Here is a 26,548-nt window from a genome sequence, read left to right on the forward strand (position 1 = left end):
TCCTAAGAAGTCTCATCTATTAGCAGTCAAAAGAATTCTTAGGTACCTAGTTGGAACTGTAGATTTAGGCTTATGGTACCCAAAGAATACGACATTTGAGTTTGTTAGTTATACTAATGTTGACTTTGCTGGTAGTAAGGTTGATAGGAAAAGTACTAGCGGCACTTGTCACTATTTAGGACAATCTCTGGTTTCTTGGTTCTCCAAGAAATAGAGCTCAGTTGCCTTATCCATAGCCAAAGGAGAATTTATTGCGGCTGGATATTGTTGTACTCAAATGCTCTATATGAAACAACAACTTACGGATTTTGGATTGCACTACGACACGATTCCCATTAAATGTGATAATACTAGTGCAATTAATATTTCTAGAAATCTTATCTCACATTCATGAACCAAACATATTGAGATTAGACATTATTTCCTTCATGATCATATGCAGAAAGGGGATGTGGCACTTGAGTTTGTGTGCACAAATGAGCAGTGGGCTGATATTTTTACTAAACCACTTTCGAAAGAAAAATTCATACAAATTAGACATGAGTTAGGTCTAATACATAGTAGAGATGCTTCCTAGATTTTTATTGAGTGCATAAACTTTGGGGGAGCTTCCTCAAAATTGGTATAATAATTGGTATCACTTTAAATTCATCATTGATTTATACTTTATAAATCTGTTTGTGTTTTGAAATACATAACCATCATATCTCTTGCATGTTGATAGATGTCTTAATCATACTAGAATGTTTGAGTTAAGTAGTTGGAAATAAACTGTTAATTTAAAACTCAATTAGGTCATTTCTAACCAAGTTATTTTTTTGGGAAAATGCTCTATTTTCAAACGACATACTGCCGAAATTTCTAAAATCTTTCCCAAACATTTCTTGTATTCAAATGATTCATACTCAATGTCTATGCCTATGCGCTTTATGTTTCCTACAGCCCTTTTTGTTGTTGCCAAAAAGAGGAGAAGAGGGCAAAATTGTGGGTATTTAAGAAAATATTTGAACTTATAAAACTTTCAAAATTCTCATTACGCATATTGTCAGGGGAAGCCTTTCAACGCTGTAACCCACTTTTGCATGGTGTATTTGTCATCATCAAAAAGGGGAAGAATGTTGACCTTATAGGTCATACTCGGTTTTGATTATGACAAATAATCAAGTATTTAATGTCTATTAAGTTTGTGCGCAGGTTCATATTTACAAGATCACTTGATGGTTGAGAAGACTTAAAGTCTAAAGACCCAGAAGACTTATTCTTGTTGTAATTTATTTTATGCTCATTCGGGTCTGTAATAGTAACTTAGGAAGAGGTCTGTAATAATCACTACATATCATGCATGTAGATGCAATAAGTTCAAAAGACCTTAGGTCCTTGCACATACACATAAGATGTCTCCCAAAAACACATATATTATTAGGGTAATTAATTGAAGTAAAACTAAACTTATAGGATAAAATTGGTGAGGCTTCGGGTGACCAAACCGTTGTGTTTAAAACACTTCGGGTGACCGAACCATTGACCAGTCAGAATGTTGACTTGGTCTCGGGCGACCGAACCAAAAGGGACGTACCATCCTCAGTCAACCGAATCATAATTCTAACTTTTCCTACTAACTCGGCAGCCCGAACTTCACGTTCAAAAATGCCTTAGGCTACCAAACACAAGAGTTCGGTAAACTGAACTCAAGACTAGGCAACTGAACCTCGGACGGAATGGAAATCGCCTTGGTTCAGCAAAACTGAACCCATACTCAGGCAACCGAACTTCAAAAATTAACTTTTTTCATTGTGTCTGTTTGGGCGATTGAATCGTGGATCGGGCCCTCGAAACTCTCGGGTTGTTTTAATTTTTACCACGGTTAAGAAAGGTTAAATGTGGTTAATTTTCTTAAACAGTTTTAAAATAATATTAATAATTACTCCTATGTCCCCAACGGTCAAAATTTAGCCCTTCTCTTTATATAGAGGCTCATTTGCTTGGATTAGCCAATAATTAGTAAACTGATTAGCAAAAAACTCTCTGAAAAATCGTAAACCCTATTTTGCTATACTAAACTCATACACTCAAATACCTTCATTCCTTTGATATATCCAGTGTAGCACTGTGAGTGTTTTATTCATAGAGTATTATTGTTAGAAACCCTCACTTGTTCTTATGCATTTGATTTTTATTTAAGGGTTAAGCAAAGAATTTTTTCCTTTGATTTTATATAGCAAATCTTTAGTTGGGAAAAATTCTCATAGCTTTGTGGGTCTTTGCATTATTATTACAAGACTCATTAGAGCTTGTATTCTTGTGTGTAAAAATTATTTTCTGTAAGATCAGATTGGAATATCTCCTTGTGCTTGATATTGAGAAAAATTATTTTTGAGATATTCTAAATTTTCATTGGCTTGAATCTTTGAAACCCTAAACTGAGATTGAGATTTTTTCATTACTTAGTTTCAAAGATTTGCTTGTAGATACACTTTTGTGCTTGATTTGAGATAATCACTATTCTGAGTGTTGATTACACATTTACACCATTGAGTTTATTGTTCTTACATGATTGGTGTGTTCTGATTATTACTCGTACAATCTGCTTGATTCAGAAGCATTTTATTTGTATGCATCTTCTATTGAAATACTGTTGTATACCACGCGTAGCCTGAGGGGGCAGTGATCCAGCTCAGAAAGATTGGTTGTGTAGGTTGAGGTCAGCCCTGTGCTAATTGATCTGGTTGTATTTAGGTGCCGCTCCACCCGTTAAGTGAGTATACATTATAATCCTTGTGTTTGTGAGCCAAGGCGGGGATGTAGGCAGTTTGCCAAACCTTGATAACATTTCTGGTGTTGTCTCTATTTACTACTTTTTCGTGCATGCTTAATTAAATCTCCTATGCAGTTTAATTTCCATTATATATATATATATATATATATATATATACTGATTTATTTTATACGCACTAGATCAACCTTAGGCTTGTGTAATACTGCTACTGGTGGATTGACCTAAAGGATTAAATTTTAAAATACCAATTCACCCCCTCTTGGAATTATAGTGAAGCTATTAGAGAGAGAGAGAGAGAGAGAGAGATATGAAGAACAAGGGGCGGCTAGTACTGAAGAATAATGTATGGTTGCTTATTGCTTTGTTTCTCATGAACCAAATAAGAGGGTGTAGTTGCATGTCCCACTTGAATGATGGCACTGATAGTAGAGTAGTGTCTAAGAAAGCTAGCTTTAATTGTGTCCCATCACTACTAGTGTAGCTGTAACTCAAAAGATTGCTTTTACTTTTGCAGTTTCTGCATAACTGGGTCAGTGTGGGTGAAGGACTTTAATGACTATTCAATACTGAGGCTGATTCACAGTAATGGGTACCTGCCAACACAAATGAATGTGGAGAGCAGAGTGTATATATATAGATAAAGCCTTGTGTCTAGGGCCCTAAAATGACTTCATTTAATACACATATTAAATATACAGCATACATAAACAAATGCATGCATGGGACAAACGGTCGAGGAACCCATGCAAATCTCGCTGAATCATCCAGCGAGATTCGCCCATCACGTGACATTCAATAGTCATTCTCACCGTTTAAATTTCACCGCTTGGTCCAGTGAGATTACGTAAGCATCATTCGGAGAAATATTTTCCCGAATAGAAAATTATTTAATATATTATTGTAAAATAATAAAAAATCGGAAAAAAACTCAAAACATGTTCCTTTTAATGACTAGTTGTATGTACGTGGAGGATAAGGTCAAACGTCATACATAATACATATTAAAATTATAAATGTTAGGAATTTAATAAAGTTTAGCACAAAGAGATTTTTAGTTTATTCGTATTCACACATAAATTAATTTTTTTTATTTGATTGATTTTAAAATTTAGGACAAAAGAAACTAACTTTCTCTCAAGCTTGCCGAAATAAAAATTGTCTCATTTGAGGTTTAAAAAATTTCAAAGACTTTCCTGAAACATTAAGAATTTGAATGACCTCTTCTGAAGTTTTCAAGAGACATATCTTTCCATCTCATGAAGTGGACTCCATTAAACCGAAAAGGTTTGTTGAGATCTCCAACATTCTCATTCGGTTTCTCAACTATAGGCTCCATATTTTGAATCTCCTTTAAATTGTTAGGAAATTTAATAAAATAAAAATATTAATAAAATATTAAAATTAAAGACAAATAAAAAATACAAATAACCACGATTCACAAATAGGCTGAGGTACGGATATCTCGTTCTTTTGAAGGAGATTCAAGCCCTCTGCAATTTATTAACTTAGCCCACAAACCAGTACAGTAGAACTCCTTAAGACTTGTCTACCCCAAGATACAACAGTTCGATTTGAATTGTATGACTCTCTCCAATTCTACACAAACAAAGGAATACAAAGTTTCACATAAAAACACATTTCTTTGCTTGTCAAAATCTTTGCACTCAAAAGAATGATGATTTGATGAGAATAAAGAGAAGAGATTTGTGTGATTGATGTATTGTGCTAATGCCTCAACAGTCCATTTATAGGTACAAAATGACCTTTCATTCTCCATGTAATTAATAAATAAGTTATATATATATATTAAATAAACACAACCCTAGATTTAAGATACATTCATATAATTAATTTTAATATATGAATGAATGATCATAATCCAATTCAAGTTACATTTTCTTTTTTTAAGATAATAATAATATTATAATACACAAACAACAATATTAAAATACACTAACATAATATAATAATAATATTAAAACACACCAACACCCTCTTTTTGTTTCTCTCTAGTTTCTCATATTTTTGTAAAAAAAAAAAAAAAAATTTATCGAACCTCGAATCCTTTAAATTATCACTGAGCATTTTTCGCTGTTATCATGTCAGACTTTAATGGATGGTCGTTGGCTCTAATTAAATATATGAAAATTAATATAATATACAGCCAAGCAATGCCGACCATCCACATATACAATTAAGCATCAAAGCTCTCTAGGTGAACGAATCGAAGCCAGCACTTCTGAAGCTCTTCCATCTTTCTTTTGTCTTTCTTCCAAACTCAGGATAATGACTTCTCCATTAGTACGCGTGCCCAGATGGACTCCCAGCCCAAGCCCCACCAAATCACCTCCACAACTAAAACAGAGATCCAGAGATGGCGATGATGACGATGATGATGATACTGACTTAGAGATGGAAAGCATTATGGGTTCTGATAAATCAGAAGAAGAAGACGATCGTCGTCGTCGTCGTCATGACAATGTGTCTTCTGGCATGAAAACTCTCTTCCCATTTACCTCTGTTTCTCCGCTGCCGCCGCCGCAGCAACCGCCACCTCCAGTACACCTTATTCATCCTGAAATCCACACTGAAGCGCCATTAGCACCAGTGCAGCTCAGTTTAAGGTTTGGTGATTCTTTTCATGATAAGCTTCGAAATGCAGACGGTGGCGCTGTTTTCTTGACGTGGAAAGACCTGTGGGTGACGGTGCCGGATCGGAGCAGCGGCGGCCGTCGTCCCATCCTGGAGGGGCTCACCGGCTACGCCGTGCCCGGCGAGGTGCTGGCCGTCATGGGCCCTTCCGGCTGTGGCAAGTCAACTCTCCTCGATGCCCTATCAGGTAAATTTACGTCTAACCATATATATATATATATATATTTGAAAATAAATAATTATAGTGTTAATTAATTTTTAAGTTAAATATTGGAGAATATTAGGCTTATTTAATCGCAACTTATGCATGCACGAAGACCAAAACATGTCCCTTTTAATGACTAGATGTATGAACACGGAGGATTAGGTCAAACTTCATACATAATACATATTAAAATTATAAAGCGACTAAAGAGATTTTTAGTTTGTTTGTATTCACGCATAAATTAATTTTTATTATTTGATTGATTTTAAAATTTATAACAAAAGACTACTAACTTTTCCTGATAGTTGCCTCCTTTGGTTTAAAAAATTTCAGAAACTTTCCTGAAACGTTAAGAATTCCAAAGACCTCTTATGAGGTTTGTCAAAAAATACAATCCTCTCTTTATATTTTATAAAAAGATAGATTTTTAGAGAGAGAGTTTTTATCTTTTTAGCAAACATCAAGGGAGGTGTTTGATATTTTTGAAACCTTAAGGGAGAACTGTGACATTTTTAAAAATTCAGGAGAGATTTCTATGGCTAAGTGTCTTTTGTCCTAAAATCTAATTGCATTAATTGAAAGAGAATAGTTTAGTTGCACTGGATCCTTTATCAGTTAAGCAAAAATATGAGAACTAATATTTACTTCTAAATTGTTTGAAGTGTATATGAATTCTGAAGCATTATTTTTTCTTTCCACTCACTTTTTGGAAAAATTATAGAAGAGATATGTTGTACCACATGGAAAGGCAAGTTTCACATATAATTTTTTCGGGTGTCCTGAGCTTACGCACCAGAATAATTTCACGCCTATGTCAATCGTGCCCACAAGCAACATGTAGGAGGTAAATCCAGATATGCAGTGCTAGCAGGAGATTTCGAACCCCAGATCTACTGTTGTAAGGACAAATTCTTACTACCTGACTATATGCTGAAGGGTCTTCTATCTCTTTTTTTTGTCTTTATGTCTCTGGCTAATAAGAAGGGCTTCCATGGGCCCTACTAAATTTTTAATTTATTTTTTTAAACTCCTTTCTTTCCCTGGCCCCTCTCCTCTCTCTCTCTCTCTCTCTCTCTCTTTACTTTAAGCAAGTTAGGAGGAAGGAGCTCAGGGGCTACGTTAAAATTTTTTATTTAATTTTTAAACTTCTCTCTCTTTTTCATGGAAAATGTTTAAACAAAAAAAATATAAAAACCAATATGAAGGGTTCCACTAGACATTTTTTTTTTTATGTTTTTAACTTTTCTCTTTCTCCTCTCTACACGTAATTGGTCCAATTCATTTATTTAGTTCCTAATACTTTTATATTATAAAATTAATCTAAATTATTAGTTTCTATTTTCTTTACTTTTATTTTTATTTATATACACTAAAAGTATAGAATTAATTCAAATATAAATTGTTGAAAATATATGAATATGTGTATCATGTTATATTTTTTTTTACATACATTAGCAATTATAAAATAAATTTAAATTATTTTTAAAATTATAAAATTAATTTAAATTTAAATTATTAAAACTAATTATGGACATGCATTATATTATGTTTTTCTATAAATTTTTATTTTTATTTTTAAAAATAATTTAGAGGCAAAAGATATTAAAATTTAATTTAAAAAATGATTTTAATAAATTAAAAGGATATTTCAAAATAGCTATAACTAGTTAGAAGGGTACTTTAGAATCATGTTAGGATTCTATCTCAAGGGCTTCTTCTAGCAGGAAGAGGTGAAGAGCAAAAGAAAGGGGATCTCTTATTGCTAAGGAATTCATTAAAGAGACATGAGGTCCCTCCTCCTCAAACTCATCCTTTAGCCTAGAGCTAGAGAGGAGGCCATGACACTTGTTGATACATGAGAACCCTTTAATAAAGAGTTGGAAAGATACATATATAATCCAGCCCAATGTTCTCACTTCAAAGGAGATTTCTAGCTAGAGGCTCATGCAAAGGAATCCCATCTTAAATTTTTTTACCCTTTATTAGAGAAATATATCTACTTTCCATTTAAAAAATAGACTTTCCAATTTTTCAATTCTTTGCCGCCGCCGCCGCCATCCGCTCAAGTTCTCCCTCTCAGTTATCGTCGTTTCCGGCGATATCCCTTGGCTTCGTTTCCGACATCTCTCTCGGTTCTCAGTATCTCAGTCATCGGCCGTCGTTCAGCCCTCTGACGGATTCCCATCTCTCTCAGTTTGTGGTGCCCGCTGTCTCTCAGTCGCGGCCCTCATATATCCGGCTCATCAGTTTGTCTTCTCCGGCCGTCTCTCTCAGCTCTTCGATTTCTCGTCTCTGGCGCTCGCTGTTTTTCAGTCTCTATTTTCCGATCATCTTTTCCTACTTCTCTGGCTCATTCCGTTCTAGCGTTGCTCCCTGCTCCCTTTGGGTTGTTTTTTTTCTTTCACCCGACTTGCAGTTCTGACTTCTCTGGTCTTTTTTTTTTTTTTTTTCTGGTCCTCTTTGATTTTTTCTTCTTTCCATCGTACCTTGCTGCCGCCGCACACCCAACAGTCGTGTCTCATCAGCTCTCAAATTTTTCTCCGGCGTTCTTTAGTTTTTTTCGGTGATTCGTTCGGTTGTTTCCGTCGTCATCCTCGGCTGTTCAGTTCTTCGGTCATCGTCGTCTCTCAGATCTCTGCTTTCTTGCGGTTTCAGTTGCCGGCGCTCGCTGTAGTTTATTCCGACTTCGGGTTGCTCCTTCTCTCTCAACAGGCGTTCTCTCTCAGGCCGGCGATCTCTCTTCGACTTTGGGCTACTCCGACTCACATCTACGCAGTCCCGACCGACTGGTCGTTCTCCGTTCCAGCGTCAGCCTCCGCTCCGGCCGTCTTGTTGCTCTCCGTTTTCAGTCGCGTCTTGCAGCTCTCAGTGCAGCTCTGGCGCTTGCAATTCCAGCCATCTTGCAGGCGCAGTAGCATCATTGCTTGGATTTCTTGATCTCGGGTCAGTCTTTTATTCTGATACTGGCTTACGTTGATGAGATTCTTATGGGTTTACGTTGATGAGATTCCTATGGCAAGATCTCTCCATATTAACACTTTCAAAGTCATGTTGGCTTAGAAATTCAAATGGAAGGATATTGGCAAATTGAAATAATTTCTTAGCCTCAAAGTTGCTCTATATTTCTTAATCAACTCCTAACATTTCATATAACAGTCATCTTAGTACTCGTCATACCTACTTTTTCATGGAACAAAATCTTAAGCTCAATAATACTGATAGTAATCTTCTCTCCAATCCAAATTCATTTCGGCAACTCGTTGAAGTTTGATAAAAAAAATTAATATTTTTATAATTAAAATTTTAATTGATAATTATATTAATTTTATATTTTAATTTTTCTATTAACTAAAATAATATAATATTATTTATTAATTGACAATAATCTTGTTAATGATGTATATTTATAACATATGATTATCATATTAATTTATGTTGAAAATAATATTAATAATTAAATTAAAATTTAATATTAATTTAAATTTATAGATGGTTCTTTTTATTCATTTTAGAATTTAATTATATTTTATTAATAATTAATGGGTCAAAATGCATAATAAAATAATATATGATTAATTTTTAATTTACAATTTAATTAATAGTTATGTTAAATGCTATTTTTTATTAATATTTAAATATTTTTATTAAGCAAAATAGTATAATATTATTTTTGATTAATCATAATCTTGTTCCTAATTTATATTTATAACATATGGTTATCATATTAATTTATGTTAAAATTATATTATTAATTTAAATTAATAGATAGTTCTTCTTCTTCATTCCAAAATTGAACTATGTTTCATTAATAATTAATATTGTCAGCCCAGGTGTGCGTCTAGAGGGGGATGAATAGACGTCTTTCGTGGATATGTGACTCTTTCTATAATCATAAAATTATCTTGGCAAGATGCAAGAATATTATATGACAATTTATATTCAAAGCAAATACTAACAAGCAATCAACATAAAAGAGGTATGATGAGAAAGGCTTAACACGATGATATTAATGTAGTTCGACACCAAGCCTACGTCCACACCTTGAGACCAACTCAAGGATTCCTCAAATGCACTAAGCAATCCTCCTTCAAGATGGAGAAGTCTTTACAATCTTTGGTACACAACCCAGTTGCTAACCAAAAGCTACAACAAGATGCTCATAAAGAGTCACCTTACAAAGGCTCACAAAAAACCCCTCAATACAACAAATCAAAACAATTAAATGTAACTTCAAAGTGGTCCTTCTTGAGCTGATAATACAAATTAAACCTCCTGCTACTCTCTTTTTAAATGGTGTGTAAGACAAAAGTAAAGAGCAAGAGAGTATGAGCAAATAGGAAAACCTTGAAATGAATGTTCAATCAATGTGCTTAACAACCAAGTGCTCAACTAGTGTAAAATGAATGCACAAGACTCATATTAAAGGGCAAAGGGATGAGTAGTTCGTTAAAGAGTCGTTGGGCATTAATGGAGAAAATACAATTTGAAAACTAGCCGTTATTGTGCATTAAATGCGTTCTGCCACCCGACACTCGTCGACAATTCCATAACCTCGTCGATGAGTCTTACACATGCATCCGTCGACGAATCCCCTATGTTCATCAACTTCTCTGTTGAATTCAGATAGGTCTTGGTTTCTCTTCGTCAACAATTCCCCTATGTTCGTCGATGAGTCTTCTCTGCTAAATTCAGATAGGTCTTGGTTTCTTTTCATCGACAATTCCCCTGTATACGTCAATGAGCCACCCATATACATTCGTCAACGAATTTCTATATTCGTTGACGAGTCACCTCTGAGATTTTTAGGTGGTCTTGGGATTTCTTCGGCGTTGAGTCCAATGCTCTCGTCAACGAGTCACTCTATTTTTACTTTAAAAAATGAGACCTAAACAAATTTGGACAAGTCCAAAAATGATTTTTGTTCAAGTTAAAATTCAATCTTGTCCAGAATTAATTTTTACCAATCAAAAGATGTCTTAGTTTGATAAAATATGTTTGAAAGTCATTTTGACATCTTATGCAATTAAGTGACTCGATATGCATGTGTGAACTCAGTTTTCATGTCTTAGCCTTTTGTGAACTATATGCATATGCAATTTGCTCAACTCTTGCAAGATACCCTTGACCTATTCACAAGAGTTGTAACATACATCCTACCTCTCACACACACAACCCATCAAAGATACAATTAATGTAGAGTTTTATATATGCTTTGTTTGGAAGGTTGAGCTTCGGATGTGCCATTTGTGGAACTTTGTTGATGGTCAGTTGCTCTTTGCTTGTTCGAACTTGAGGAAAAATATTAGTAAACCTAAAAACCACTAATGAGTTGTTGTCATCAAAACAAACTGGAATGAGAACCCTTAGCTCCTAGGGCTAACAAATATTAATATGTGATTATATTCAAATGTATTTTAAAATTATAAAATAGCTACCACATTTTCTTATATTTACAAAATTGACCATGCCTTTAAACAATTTCACTTATAAGTGGCCAAAAAGTTATCTTAAGTTACTTCTTAAAATTTACTTAAATAATTCTTTTAAAAAAATGGTTCTGGATTATCATATTAATTTATGTTAAAGTTATATTATTAATTAAATTAATATTTTTAAATTTTAATATTAATTTAAATTAATAGACAGTTCTTCTTCTTCATTCCAAAATTGAATTATGTTTCATTAATAATTAATATTATAAAATACATAAAAAATAATATATGATTATCTTTAAATGTACTTTAAAATTATAAAATAACCACTAAATTTTCTTATATTTACAAAATTAACCCTGCTTATGAACAATTTCACTTATAAGTGGAAAAAAAGTATCTTAAATTACTTCTTAAAATTTACTTAAATAATTCTTTAAAAAAATGGTTCTAGAAAAACACTTTTTGCAATACGTATTTGTTGTAATACGATTCAAATGCAACCTTTTTTTCTTTTTTTTTGTAAAAATATTTTTTTTAAGTGATAAGTGCTATAAGTACTTTTTAAAGTACCTTTCAAACAAACGCTTCACTCGACTAATCTATTAGGGTAATAGATTTATCCTTTTTTTCTTCCCTACTTAAATATCAAAATATTATTTCAAATAAAAAGTCTTTGTAGTGTTATTGAATAAAATAGGTTCTCCTTCAACCCAAAATACTTTCGTTATCTTTTCCCTTAAAACATTATCGAAGCTTCCAGTTTTGAAAAGCCCAAGAAGAATCTTATGTTGGATGTCATCTCCTCCTTCCATGAGTGAAAGTGGAAGTACATAATGAAGGATTGACACTTTAATTTACAAGGCTTTTCTGAATATGGACCACTTTTCTAATATTCAATTGTCGTATAAATTTATATTCACAAAAATAAATAATTGAAAAGAAAAACCACAAAAATCTACAAACCTACCAAGTCAATGTTCAATCCATTTGAACTAACTAAAAAGCTCCACAATTGAATGCTTTTATTAGAAATTATTCGTTTCCATTCAAGTGAAAATGAAAAGGTTTTCTCAATTATCTTTCCTTTTTTTTATTTCAATTTAATCCTGCTATTTATTAATTCTTTTGTCATGATACATGAAGCATGTAAATATTGTTAAAGTTTGATATACATTGTTGACCCACAACCTAATAACTTAAATTTTTAAATAAAGTGATAATCTAACATGATTACAGAGCTGGTTACTAAGAAGTCTTGGGTTTCTAGTCTCGTTGTCCACATTTATTCTGTGGTATTTAAAAAAATTGTGTATTCTATTATGTGTATTATTTATCATGTGTTTATCTCTCCACGTACTATTGGAGTGCACGTGCGGGGGAGTGTTAAAACTTGATATACATTGTTGTGTTGTAGCTGGAGTCAAGAGACATAGCTGGAGTCTGAGTTGGAAACGCGGTTTGTATTACCTCCATTTATCTTGATTTTATCTTGATGGATGAAACTTCCATTTGTAATTTATTGTATTAAATTTGTAATTGATTCTAAAGCCCTATAAATAGAGGAGCTGTGGAGTTGAGAGAAGTACAAGAGAAGCTCAGAGAGCAGAGAGACAAAAGAGAGGAGCAAGAGAGTGAGAGGAAGAAAGAGTTGTATTTTTCCGGCGAATAGTAAATTTGTGGTGTGCTCCGTGGACGTAGGTCGATATTGACCGAACCACGTTAAATTTATGGTATCATATTTTTCTAGTTGCTCACAGGGTCCTAACAAGTGGTATCAAAGGCCAGTTGGAGTAGAAAAGTCAGATCGGAGTGGTACACTGAAATCAAAGCTCTGTCCAGTGGCTCGAAACTGAGTTTTGAGGCCACCATCACATTCGGATCGCCGAGACGAAGTTAACCATGCAATTTGGAGCTCGAAAGGAGCTTAAACGAAGCTACATGTGCCCTCACGCGCCTCGCCGAAGCAAGACACCTGGCCACGCGCCGATCACGCGCCGATGACCTGCTACTCATGCGCCCCATGCGTTACCATGCGTCTTCCTCGCCCGGTCCACCTTAGCCCTACCCGGAAACCTGACTCTAACCTGGCGATCCGAACCGGTGACTCACTCAAACCGAATCAACCCGAGACCCGGTCCCCGACTCAAATCTAATCTGTTGCCTTAGAACCCGGCTACTTCAGAGGCGCTAAGTTAGCTGCCACGTCAGCTGGTGGGCCCCACAGTGCCACATAGCAAGTGGACCCCACTGCCACATCAGCATAGTTGACCAGTTTGACCTTAACTTTGACTGAGCTTTTCGGAGTCATTTTGGGTCCATTTTTCGAACGATTTGAACCATTTCTAAGGTTTTTGACCGTTCCGAATCCAACTGTGCTATCCATTTGAGCTAATTCCATCTTTAGATTAGCGAATCGAGATGTCAAACAAAAAGAGCTCAAAAATTGAAATGTTCAATGGCAACAATTTCGGTTTCTAGAATATGCAAATAGAAGATTATTTGTTTGAAAAGAAATTGCACTTACTATTGAAGGGTAAGCCAACATCTATGAACGAGGACGAGTGTGAGTTGCTTGATCGAAAAGCTCTCGGAGCCATCAGAATGATGTTGTCAAAGTCTATGATATTCAATATCAATCATATATCATTCACCAAGTCTCTTATAGATGTGCTCACTAATATGTACAAGCAACCTTCAGCCGCAAATAAGGTACATCTCATGAAAAGACTATTTACTATGAGCATGTCTACAGGTGAAAGTTTTAGTAGGCATTTGAATAATTTCAACGAGTTGTCGGATCAACTCGCCTGTAACGACCTACTTATTTTCCATATATTTTTTTCCTTTTAAATAATAATATACAATATCAACATATCAAATCTAGTAGGTCATAATCAACCTGAACCCGTGGGTATCAGGGATATAACAGACACACAAAACGGAAGCCTAAACAGTAGGAAACATAAAATCATAATATCATAAACACAAAACCATCCATCTCAATACCAGAGTTACTACATCCATTGTATTTAGGTATATACATCCCAAAAAGAAAGTCCTAGGGACATTTCCAACAAAATCCATCTATCCCCACCAAAATTACCCTTCAAAGAGGGTAGATCAACAGTACTATCTCAGCGGAGCTTTATCTGCTCTCCTTTCAGGGGCTCTTGAAATGTTTATATAGTTCGGGGTGGGACACCTCTCAATAAGGGAAAATAAACTAATATTAATGTGTGGCAACATGAGTATTTCCGTGTTCTATATAAAATCATACATAAACATATCAGTATAACTGTTTGTATCATATCTGGGAAACATATATTCTCATATCATGACAGAACATACATGATTTTCATAAGCATAATTCATCTCATATAAATATAATACGAAAGCAACCCTAATAGGTTAGTTGGCTGTTGTCATGTATTACCCCCACATGACAGGGTTGCGTGGCCCGAAGGCGGGACCTGACAATGGTTGGCCGACCACTGTCAAGTCAAATGTACAGTATGTAAGTCCGATGGGTCTGCCAGACCTGGTTCGTACACTAGAGGTGCTCACACTTCTTAAAACCACATCGACTATCTGTCCTCACGCTACTTCGTACAGCAGTGTTAACACAATATCGTGATGATCACAAACACACAGTAGCGATACCATGCAAGTGCTAGCCTAAACCAAGCCAGCCAGGTTCTTATAACATATAACATATAATGAAACTGTGATACATGGATATTTCATACCATTAATTATCAAATCAATATCATCATATCGTTTTGCATATATACGTATATCATGAAAATCATCGGCCTGTACACCGGTATTTCACATTTTACCATAGCTCGGCCCGTACGCCGACAAAACATATCCATAGCTCGGTTTGTACGCCAGCAAATCATACACATAGCTTGGCACGTATATCAGTAAAACATATCCATAGCACGGCCGTACGCCGACAAATCATATCCATAGCACGGCCCGTACACCAGCAAATCATATCCATATCACGGCACGTACACTGGTAAATCATTTCCATAGCATGACCCGTACGCCGACAATACATGTAAAAATTCTCGACCTGTACGCCAGTTTTATTATAAAAATCCAAATCACTATCATATTCCCAGAAAAACAGTATTTCATTATAAATTCTACTCATGCCACACGAAACAGGTTTTATACATATTTAAACATATCATCTTTTACAGCAGTATTTCCCAAACATAAAGCATATATAAATATATATATAGATATATATATTTCTAAAATCAGATGTTGTAATAACATACATACATTTTCATAAAATAACTAGCTTAGTTTATCCCCTTATTTGATTCCTGAGAAGCCCCTAAAATAAACAGTCCCGCACCTGCAGGGTTTCCCGTTCAACACCCTGAAATGACATTTCCCAAAACTAAACTTCAGTATTTCTATGCGTACTATGTTTTCTACAACTATCAAGAAGTCAAATATTAAGTAGAAAGTCTTACCCTGAATTTGGGATGGATTTCGAACTAGCCCCACCAACGATCTACTCCAGTAAATATATAGAGAACTTTCTTAGGAGTGTCATGGTGGCTTCGGATCGTCGATTCGATGAAAAACGGACCCAAAAATTAAGAGAGAGAAGGGGTGGGAGCCGAAGAGGAGAGAGAAAGGGGTTCCTGTGCTGAAATTTCGGCCAAAAAATGAAGTTTTACCCATTATACACTAGCCTTCGTCAATGAGCCACGTCACCTTATCAACGAGGTCAAGAAGACAACTCGTCGATGAACTCTCTCCTCGTCGATGAAATTCAAAATCACTCAAAACCCTCTCTCGTTATTTTCTTGTCGACGAAATTCAAAATCACCTAAAACCCCCTCTCAATATTTTCTCGTCGACGAAGAGCACCCTCGTCGACGAACATAATATGTTGCGCCGTCGACGAACACGAAGACTTGCTGAGCCCCCTTTTATTTCCCTTTCTCCCTATTTATTATTATTTAATTTCCATTATTCTTAGGGTCATTACATCGCCTCAGTCGGGATAACATTTGATAACGAGATTCGTGCCATACTGATTCACAGTCAGTTGCCCGAAAGTTGGAATGGTGTTGTTACTGCCATCAGTAGCTCTGTAGGAAAATCAAAGCTTGTATACAATGAGGTCATCAATATGATTTTAATTGAGGAAATCAGAATGCAGTAAAACCATGGCTCCACTTTGAGTTTAGCCTTGAACATGGAGAGTCGAGGCAAAGGAAGCAGGCATGGACGATCAAACAACCGTGATAGATCTAGGCTCAGGCGGTCTAAATCCAGAAATCTTAGAGGTTCTCAGGACACAAGTTCCCAAAGCACAAAAATTATTGAGTGCTGGAACTATGGAAAAACTGGTCAATACAAGAACCAGTGCAGAAGTTAGAAGAAAGAATACAAGACGAGGGAAAAGACAGAAGCCATGTTGCTTTGAAAATGATGATTTGTTGATCTGCGCTTTGGAGAGCAAAATGGAGTCTTGGGTGTTAGACTTTGGAGCTTCATTCCATGCCACTTGCAGCAGAGATTGCCTCGAGGAGTATATATCAGGTAATTTTGATAAAGTATATCTGGGCAATGATCAACCTTGTGACATTACCGGCAAGGGGACAGTAAAGATCAAAATGAATGGGTTAGTATGGAAACTAAGAGATGTCAAGTATATTCCAGACCTGAGGAAGAATTTAATCTCAGTCGGTCAATTGGCAGATGAAGGATATAACACATCTTTCATTGGTGATGAATGGAAGATTTCGAAGGGTGCATTGACAATTGCTCGAGGTAAGAAAAGTGGTACTCTTTATGTAACTCCTGATGCATGTATGTCTATTACAGTTGCTACAAGAAATGATGATAGCAACTTATGATGTCAACGACTCGGACACTTGAGTAAGAAGGGACTCAGGGTAATGCACTCAAAAGGTAAGTTAAGTGATTTACAGTCGATGAAGAATGACACATGTGAGGATTGCATATTTGGGAAACAAAAAAGAGTCAGTTTCCAGACAAACATCAGTACCCCAAAGAAGGAGAGACTTGAGCTAGTCCATTTAGATGTATGGGGACCAACAACCGTTTCGTCTACAGGTGGAAAGCATTACTTCATCACGTTTATCGATGATCATTCAAGGAAGGTATGGGTTTACTTCCAAAAGTATAAATCTAATGTTTTTTATGCTTTTAAAATTTGGAAAGCGATGGTAGAAAATGAAACTGGTTTGAAAATCAAGAAGCTGAGAACAGATAACGGTGGTGAGTATGTTGACACCGAGTTTAAGAAATTCTGCTATGAGCATGGTATCAGAATGGAAAGAACTATACCAGGTACGCCTCAATACAACGGCGTAGCCGAGCGGATGAACAAAACGTTGACAGAAAAAGCCAGAAGCATGCGTATGCAGTCAGACTTGCCAAAGATGTTTTAGGCAGAAGCAGTCAACACAACAGCTTATTTGATTAACAAAAGTCCATCAGTACCATTGGACTATAGTCTATTAGAAGAAGTTTGGAGTAACAAAGAGGTAATACTTTCACATTTAAAAGTTTTTGGTTGTGTTGCATATGTACATATCAATGATCATGTCAAAAATAAGCTGGATCCGAAATCCCGGAAATGCACTTTCATCGGTTATGGTGGAGAATATGGATATCGTATTTGGGATGATAAAAAAAAAGGTGATCAGAAGCAGAGATGTGATTTTTGATGAAAAAAGTGATGTACAAAGATAGACACACAACAGAATCTACAGAGTCTGAAACGACCTTTGTAGATGTGGATGATGTTTTAGAAGGTATAAAGACACGTCAGCAGAACACCGAGAATCCTTAGCAAAATACCAATATTCCTTAGGCAGAGGAACATGTGGAGCAAATTATTGCACCACCACCTCTTACTCCAGCACTAGAACTTAGGAGATCTTCTCAGCAGCACATACCAAACAGAAGGTATATTGATTACTTACTTCCTACGGATGGAGGAGAGCCCGAATGCTATGATGAAGCATGTCAGGTAGTAGATACGAGCAAGTGGGAGCTTACGATAAAGGATGAAATGAAGTCTCTCACCTTCTACAGAACGTGAGAACTAGCTGAGTTGCCCAAAGGTAAGAAGGCCCTTCACAACAAGTGAGTGTACAGAATCAAAGAGGACCATGACGGCTCCAGAAGGTAGAAGCGTCGGTTGGTAGTCAAAGGCTTCGAACAGAAGGAATGGATTGACTACACCGGCATCTTTGCACCAGTTGTGAAGCTGATAGTCATTATATTAGTCCGCTAGGATCGAGCAGACATGAAGCTAGTAACTACGGAGAAGCTAAAGTTGTGTTCAATTTCAGTTGGTCTTCATGCCTGAAGACATATTTTGAGCACATCATTTATTCATGATACTAGTTGAGTAGGTGTCTCCGTCTCCAAGTAGGAGATTATTGTAGCTGGAGCAGGAGACATGGCTGGAGTCTGAGTTGGAAACGCGATTTGCATTTATCTCCATTTATCTTGATTTTATCTTGATGGATGAAACTTCCATTTGTAATTTATTGTATTAAATTTGTAATTGATTCCAAAGCCCTATAAATAGAGGAGTTGTGGAGTTAAGAGAAGTACAATTGAAGCTCAGAGAGCAGAGAGAAGAAAGAGAGGAGGAAAAAAGTGAGAGGAAGAGAGAGTTGTATTTTTTCGGCGAATAGTGAATTTGTGGTGTGCTCCGTGGACGTAGGTCGATCTTGACCTAACCGCATTAAATTTCTGGTGTCATATTTTTCTAGTTGCTCACAGGATCCTAGCATCTTGACCCACAACCAAATAACTTAAACTTTTAGGTAAAGTGGTAATCTAATAAATAGTATGTCATTTAAATAGCTAGTAAACTACAATCCATGGCATGATGGAATGTATAGGATCAATCAAAATATTTTAAAACACAAGGGTAAAAATAATCCATAAATTTAAATATATTAAATTTCTTCCCAATATTCAATGATAGTGGTTAATTAAAAAAGTAATATTCCAATCAACATATCAACATCCAGATGCGTCTTAGTGAGCAAATTAACGAAGCAAGTTTGAAAAAAGATCTTAGTCACTGCACTTTGAGAAACATGAATTTCGGATTTGGATAGATCTAGATAAATTTTAATACACTTTATCCAAACATAAGATATATATATATATATATATATATATATATATATGTGTTGTGTTTTGTTTTTCATTTCTTGTTTTGGTAGCCTTCGCCACACCTCTCAATGATAACAATGTAATAAGAGAGAGTAGTTTAGTTTGAATAAATAAATAAGCTTGTAGCCACCATGGTAATTTCTTATGCATGGCTATTAAGAAAAAAGAATTCTTCTCATGCACTTATATATGCTTAAATTCTTAGATTGATTGTCACAAGATTAAAACATGAAAGCCTACTAACATCTAAACTGCAGGTAGGTTAAGTTCAAGCACAATGCAGAATGGAAGGATCCTAATCAATGGCCACAAGCGAACACTAGCTTTCGGAGCTTCGGTGAGAAATAGTTTAACAAAGTGAAGCACAACATTGTTTTTTTTTTTTAATAACTCTAGACTCTAGTCATAATTACGCTACTTTGGATACTATGGTGCGATACCAAACTGGAGGGATGAAAGTTGTTCGCCTATTAACGTACCCCTAGTAATTTACCAGCATAATACCTCAAGGGGCAATCGAATCCGTGACCTTGGGGTCACCAAAATCACAAGTCGTTCTTACCACTTAAACTAACTTGGCCGAGATTTTTTTTTTATAGCATTGTTGATCTATCAACATATTTTTATTGAACTAGTTAGCATCTAGAGGGTCCATTTAATTTTGAAAAACACTTTTTATTTTCTATTTTAGTTTTTAATTTTTTATTTTTACAACATTTATATGAAATAAATAAATAACATTAAATAGTGTTATTTTCTAATGAAATAATTACAAAATATCACCTTGTTTCCCAATTTTTTCAAATTTATATAAAAAATAAGCTAAAGCTTCTATAATTTTTTGAAAAAGAATAAAATTAAAAACAAAAATAATATTTTCACAGCTAAATGGACACTAAGTGATCCTACTCAGTGGTAAATTATATATAGAATCACATTTATATCTTCATAGATATCTTAGTACGTGATTAGAAAAGAATTTATCTTGTTTGGATGGATGGATAAAGTACTCATGCTTGCTAACTTTAAAAATATCGTTCCTTTAACTTATAGTTGTAATTTATGTGTTTACGATAACTTTTGCGGGAAAATAAGGCATGGACTATATAGGTGTCAGTTAATATTTGTAAAGATAAAATAAATTAAAATTTTAATTAAAAAAATACTCATTTTCTTCTTTAAATAAATAATACTATAAAAATATGATTTAAATAATAAATGTGCAAAATAATACAAATTGAAAATTACTATATAAAAATAAAAATTATTATAAGTATTTTACTTAATTGTTATATTCAATTTTTACTTTTTACTTTACAAAGTCAATCTTAGATTACATGAAAAGTAAAAATATTTTATAATTGGCCTTTAATATTTTTATTTTTTGAAATTTACACATTTATTTTAATTATATTTAAATTCATATGATGATTTTTTATTAATTAAAAAATATGTGTAAAATGAATTATTTAATCAAAAAAATATTTCTGAATATAAAATTTTTTTAAAACATGTTGCCAAAACAACTAAAACATAAATTTTGATTTTCAGTTTTTGAAAACAAATGAAAATCAACAACAGTAACAGAAAACTAGCAACATAAACCAATGTGTTTTTATAATTTATTTCTTAATTGTGCATAAATAGAAATAGAAAACAGAAAACAACAATGATACCAAATAGACCCTTAATTTTGTAGTATTAGTTATCCTTCAAATCGGCCATTTGGAAATTTTATTTTTTACTAAAAAAAACAAAAAATCAAACTACTTTTCAAGTGTAGAAAGTTCTTATTTCTATTAAGAATAATAAAATGATCTTTTAAGGCATTATTTAATTTCTTGAAAAGCAAATCATAGGTTCTTCTCTCCATCGGAACAATAAGGTCATTATCTAGAAAATATTCTCCTATAGTTAAGGCATTCAAACCAACTCTCCAACGGATTACACTTGCCAAGAAAAAATATTTTGTTTTGGACAAGATTAACGGATGTTGTTCAAACAAGCATAGGTCAACTACATTGAGTATCAAGGAGTCAAAGAATTTAGGTTCAAATACCAAATCCAATTGATCCAGTTCAATTCCTCATAGATGCACGCCCATCAGACCCTCCACAAAGAAATAATAACTTGGTTACCCCATTTCAAATAAAGGATAGGGGATAAGGTTTTTCAAAACGGAAGAGATCGTTACCTTCTTTATTTTGAAGTATTTTTATCTTCGAAAACAAAAAAAAGATTTGTGTCAAAATAACATGAGCCAAGAAGTTTTGTTTCTTCATTCATTGACAGGAACTATTTTTTTGATTTATGACTCACCATCCTCATAGAATTCTGGGATAGAGGAATACATAGAGTTGAACATAGTAAAATAAGAAATTGAAAGATTTCGTTGTTTTTTTTTTTCTTAGTATTTTGGCACTATAGTTAGTTCTTACTTTTCCAAAATGGTAGTAAAAAATCATGACACCTTAAAGATCAACACCCAAAAAAAAAAAAGTTAAACCTAATAGGTTTAATTAAAGAAAACGGAAATATTTACATTCTGATATGGCATAACATTTCGAATTACATTAAGAAAGAAAAATAGTGGCAGTACGAATTCACATGATTAATTAACACTCTCAATTCTTAATCTTGATCATTTTTTTGTGCGTCCATAATTAGGCCTATGTGACTCAAGATGATACTCTAATGACAACACTAACAGTAAGAGAAGCTGTAAACTACTCGGCACAGCTCCAACTACCAAATTCCATGTCAAGATATGAGAAGCAACAACGAGCTGAGATGACTATAAAGGAGATGGGTTTGGAGGATTCCATGGACACAAGAATAGGAGGGTGGAGCTCAAAAGGCCTTAGCAATGGACAAAAGAGGAGGGTCAGCATTTGTATTGAGATCCTGACTCGCCCAAAGCTTCTATTCTTAGATGAACCAACAAGTGGACTAGACAGTGCAGCATCTTACCATGTGATGAACTGCATCCTCAAAATTGCTCAACAAGCTGATGGAAGGACTATAATTGCTTCTATCCATCAGCCTAGCAGTGAAGTTTTTGAGCTATTCCATAGTCTTTGCCTTCTTTCCTCCGGAAAAACAGTCTATTTTGGTCGAACTTCATTCGCAAAAGAGGTAATATGATCTCTCTGGGAATAGCCTACCATTTCGATGAGTTTTTGCTAATCATAGGGGAAATTTCTAAATTCATGCTATTATAATCAACTTTGCACTGATTAAAAGTGGTATATGTTAAATTTTAATGCAGTTTTTTGCTTCCAATGGCTTCCCATGTCCAACTCTTAGAAGTCCATCAGATCACTACCTTAAAACAATCAACAAGGATTTTGACACGGTATGATGAAATCTTCCTTCAAAAATTCTTTTACCTTCATAAATGAATGGGTATAGGCAGTTTATCAAACTCCACTAAACTAATAGTTGTTTGCAATAGGACATTGAACAAGGGCTTGGTGGCCGAATGAGCACAACGGAAGCCATTAACATTTTGGTAAAGTCATTCTCGTCATCTGACACTTGCAAGCAAGTCGAACAACGAGTATATGAAATAAGCCAACAGGTGCAAAAATTATAACTCCAATTAATAGTCCAAATGTGTCATATATGTAGAAAGAAAACATAGTCTAACAATATTTTTTTCTGCTTTATTTTATTTTATTTTTTCCTTTGTAGAAAGGAGGAGCATTGGAGAAGAAAGTAGCCCAAGCCAACTTCTTTACCCAATGTCTTGTTCTCACAAGAAGATCATTTGTAAACATGTATCGCGATCTGGGTTATTATTGGCTTCGCCTTGCAATCTATATTGCGTTGTGTTTATGTGTAGGGACAATCTTCTATGACATTGGATCGAATTTTGGTTCAATTCAGGTTAGATGATGGAAATAAAAATTATTAGCCAATTACTAGTACAACAAATGCAAGTTAAATATATATAATGCATTGTCAACTATCTTACAATTTTGTAGGCTAGAGGCTCAATGCTTATGTTTGCTGCGGCATTCTTGACTTTCATGGCAATTGGAGGATTCCCTTCTTTTGTGGAGGATATGAAGGTTAGTGTATTTTCTAACTTGATCTTCATTCATTGATATGTTAGAATTTATTGATGTGTTTCAATTTTTTTCTTCTTCTAATAGATCTTCAGCCGAGAAAGATTAAATGGGCATTATGGCGTCAGCGCATTCGCTGTCGGCAACACACTTTCATCCATACCTTACTTGCTTATCATTTCTCTGATTCCCGGGGCAATAGCTTATTACCTTGTCGGGCTTCAGAAAGGGTTGGAACACTTCGTGTTCTTTGTTCTGCTACTTTTTGTGTGCATGATGCTGGTTGAGAGCCTAATGATGATCGTTGCAAGCGTAGTACCAGATTTCCTCATGGGCATTATAATAGGTGCTGGAATTCAAGGCGTGATGATGCTGAATGGTGGCTTCTTTCGATTGCCAGACGATCTTCCAAAGCTTTTTTGGAGATTCCCAATGTACTATGTTTCCTTCCATAAGTATGCGAATCAAGGCTTCTATAAAAATGAGTTTGAAGGCCTGACATTTCCTAATGATCAGGCAGGCGCGTCTCCAACCATCACTGGTGAAGAAATCTTGAGAAATGTTTGGCAAGTTGAGATGGGTTACTCTAAATGGATAGACATGACAATATTGCTAGGGATGGTGGTTCTTTATCGTTTGATGTTCTTAGGAATTATAAAAACAGTAGAGAAGGTTAAGCCCATTATCAAAGTTGTTGGGGTTGTTCACTCCAAGTGATTGAATCAAATCATAGGGAACCCCTCTTCCCATACTTCTACATGCAGGGAGGAAAAAAAGTGTCCCAATATTTGTGCAAAGTAGACCTTTATTTATTTATTTATTTGTTTTGTCCCTCACGACGAAGCTATAATTTCCTAGAATATAAGGAACGATAGCTAAAAAATCAAATTTTTTCTTTAATTATTGAATATGAAGTTGAAATAAAGTTGTTAGTACAATCAAGGTAAAAGAAATAACTATTTCTTCCCCAATGTTAGTGGGCATGAAGCAACAAAAACTAGAAATAACAAATTTTTAGTTCAATCTCATTACAAAGAAACAGCAAAATCAATTATAAGCTTGTTTCTCATTTGAACAAAACTTAACGCCCTACAAATAAAATTTTCAATGCTTATAAACTCATTTCATTACTAAGGTATCACATTAGAACAATAAAGAACATATCATGAAAGGATGTTTAAACCTTTGAAATAAATACAACAACATAATTGTGGGCGTTGAGATGAAGCAACAATTAACATGATGATGAAAATAAGAGCATATAGTGGCAACCTTATACAAGCTAGTTGATGTTTAGAGAGTTTAGTATGTGTAGCAACCTAGAACTTTACCTCCTTACGAAATTTTTCACAAAGATTATGTGACGCCCCGATTTTCGTACAATTTTTTTTTTAATAATAAATAAATAATCACGTCATAAATCCACAACATCCACAAATCGGTCACGTCAATAATCCTACTACCATTTATACAACCCGACCCGCATTGGGTACCGGGTAAAAAGTATTTTATTATATTTAACCTAACAGCGGAAGACAATATACACATATCAGTCAGAATACAATACCCAGAGTATCAACATACATACAAATATTCACACTACCTTCCCATACTAAAAATTATTATTCAACTCTAGGGGAATTACATCTCCCCTAATCCAAAAACTCACCCTGTGTATCAGGGTCTTAGCTCCCTACTATCATGGAGCTCTATCACTCGGCCGGTCTCTGTTCCCTGAAAAATTTAGATAAATTGGGTGAGACACATCTCAGTAAGAAAGAAAAAATTATTTACAGTGTGTGGCCAAATGAGTACAATTATAATACACTTTACTTTTCAAATCACCATTTCATCTGAGAAAATACACTGATATTCACATACACATAATCATATAGATATACAACACAAGCTTTTATAAGCTTTAAAATTATTTATCAAATTCAATGATTTCCAACACATATTTACCCGTGAAGTTCCTGAGAATAGGAAAGATTACCCGCCCTACAGGTAGCTTCCCTCTTCCCTAACATGTTATTTAGCCGGGTATGGCCACATATGATACCCATCAGGGCACTCACCTTACTCAATAAGCCCTCAGGCAGAGAGTTTCACTTCGCCTTAATTATTTATATTATTAACTCACACTATTTCATTTCTCAATTTTATCATTCTTTATTTCTCAATTTCCATTCTTTCTTTCATTTCTTATTTTTGTCAATTTAATCATTCTTTCACTTTTCATTTTCACTTTACTTTCCGGCTCATGAGTATCCTCGGTATCAAATACCAACATCGCGTTTGTAACTCATGGCCACCCTGAGGATCTTTCTATACACGTCATGCTTTCCCCCATGGTCAAGGTTGTGCGGCCCGAAGGTTGGATCTAATCGCAGTTGGCCGACCCGGTTAAATCAAATATCATATCACATATCGCGTCTGTAGTACGACTGGCCGGCCTAATACCCTGATCTGGACTCAGGGGGCCCAACAACCCTACACAATGGCACAGTCGACTATCACGCCACACGCTCCAAGAGTCCGTGTGGTTGCACTAACACCACTCGCAACGGTACCGTGCTGGATATCATAACCATCCAACAGGGTTTACCACCACATACCCGCAATCATTATGCGGTATCGGTATTTCATCAATTATATTCCAGTATATCACAATTCAATTCAATATAAATATTCTCATCATTTTCTGTGCACATTTCATCATCTCATAATATCATATATCATATTTTATGTATTTTTCACATTTTCCCAAAATGCTCATTTCTCATGCAAATAATTTCCACTCACAAATAAATACCACATTTCATTATTTTCCAATATCAATAATTCACAAAATCCCACTTTCCAGGCAACACATTTCTACTCATATAATAATACCATATTACATTATTTTTCACTAATCACATCAGTAATTCTCATCTCAATATTTTCTTAGAAATTACTTATCATTACATTTTACACTCCAAAATACCAGAATTTAACATCACTCAAATGTCACACAGTTTATCTGATATTTATATCATAATAATTTTCAGACAAAATATCATATGCTCATTTTCATATATTAATTCAAATAATAATTCTAAAAACGCTGCTATAATTTATTCCCCTTACCTGACTTACTAAGAGTCTCGCTAGAATCCCAAAATCTCACGCCCTTGGCGCCCGAAATTTAACTCCTTCAATTTGCATT

At 34.7% G+C, this 26,548-nt stretch overlaps 1 protein-coding gene across 1 annotated transcript; it reads left to right on the top strand.

Moving 5' to 3' along the window:
- The first annotated feature begins 5,030 nt into the window (after positions 1-5,030).
- Positions 5,031-24,247, top strand: LOC131159583 (ABC transporter G family member 1-like). The gene is made up of 8 exons (XM_058114606.1): positions 5,031-5,615; positions 19,525-19,604; positions 21,935-22,402; positions 22,536-22,622; positions 22,722-22,847; positions 22,961-23,155; positions 23,254-23,340; positions 23,425-24,247. Exons 1-8 carry the CDS (start codon positions 5,063-5,065, stop codon positions 24,052-24,054), a joined length of 2,226 nt encoding a protein of 741 aa, XP_057970589.1. The 5' UTR covers positions 5,031-5,062; the 3' UTR covers positions 24,055-24,247.
- Positions 24,248-26,548: the final 2,301 nt, after the last annotated feature.

The sequence above is a fragment of the Malania oleifera genome, chromosome 7, assembly GCF_029873635.1.
Source record: "Malania oleifera isolate guangnan ecotype guangnan chromosome 7, ASM2987363v1, whole genome shotgun sequence".
In the NCBI taxonomy this organism is placed as follows: Eukaryota; Viridiplantae; Streptophyta; class Magnoliopsida; order Santalales; family Ximeniaceae; genus Malania; species Malania oleifera.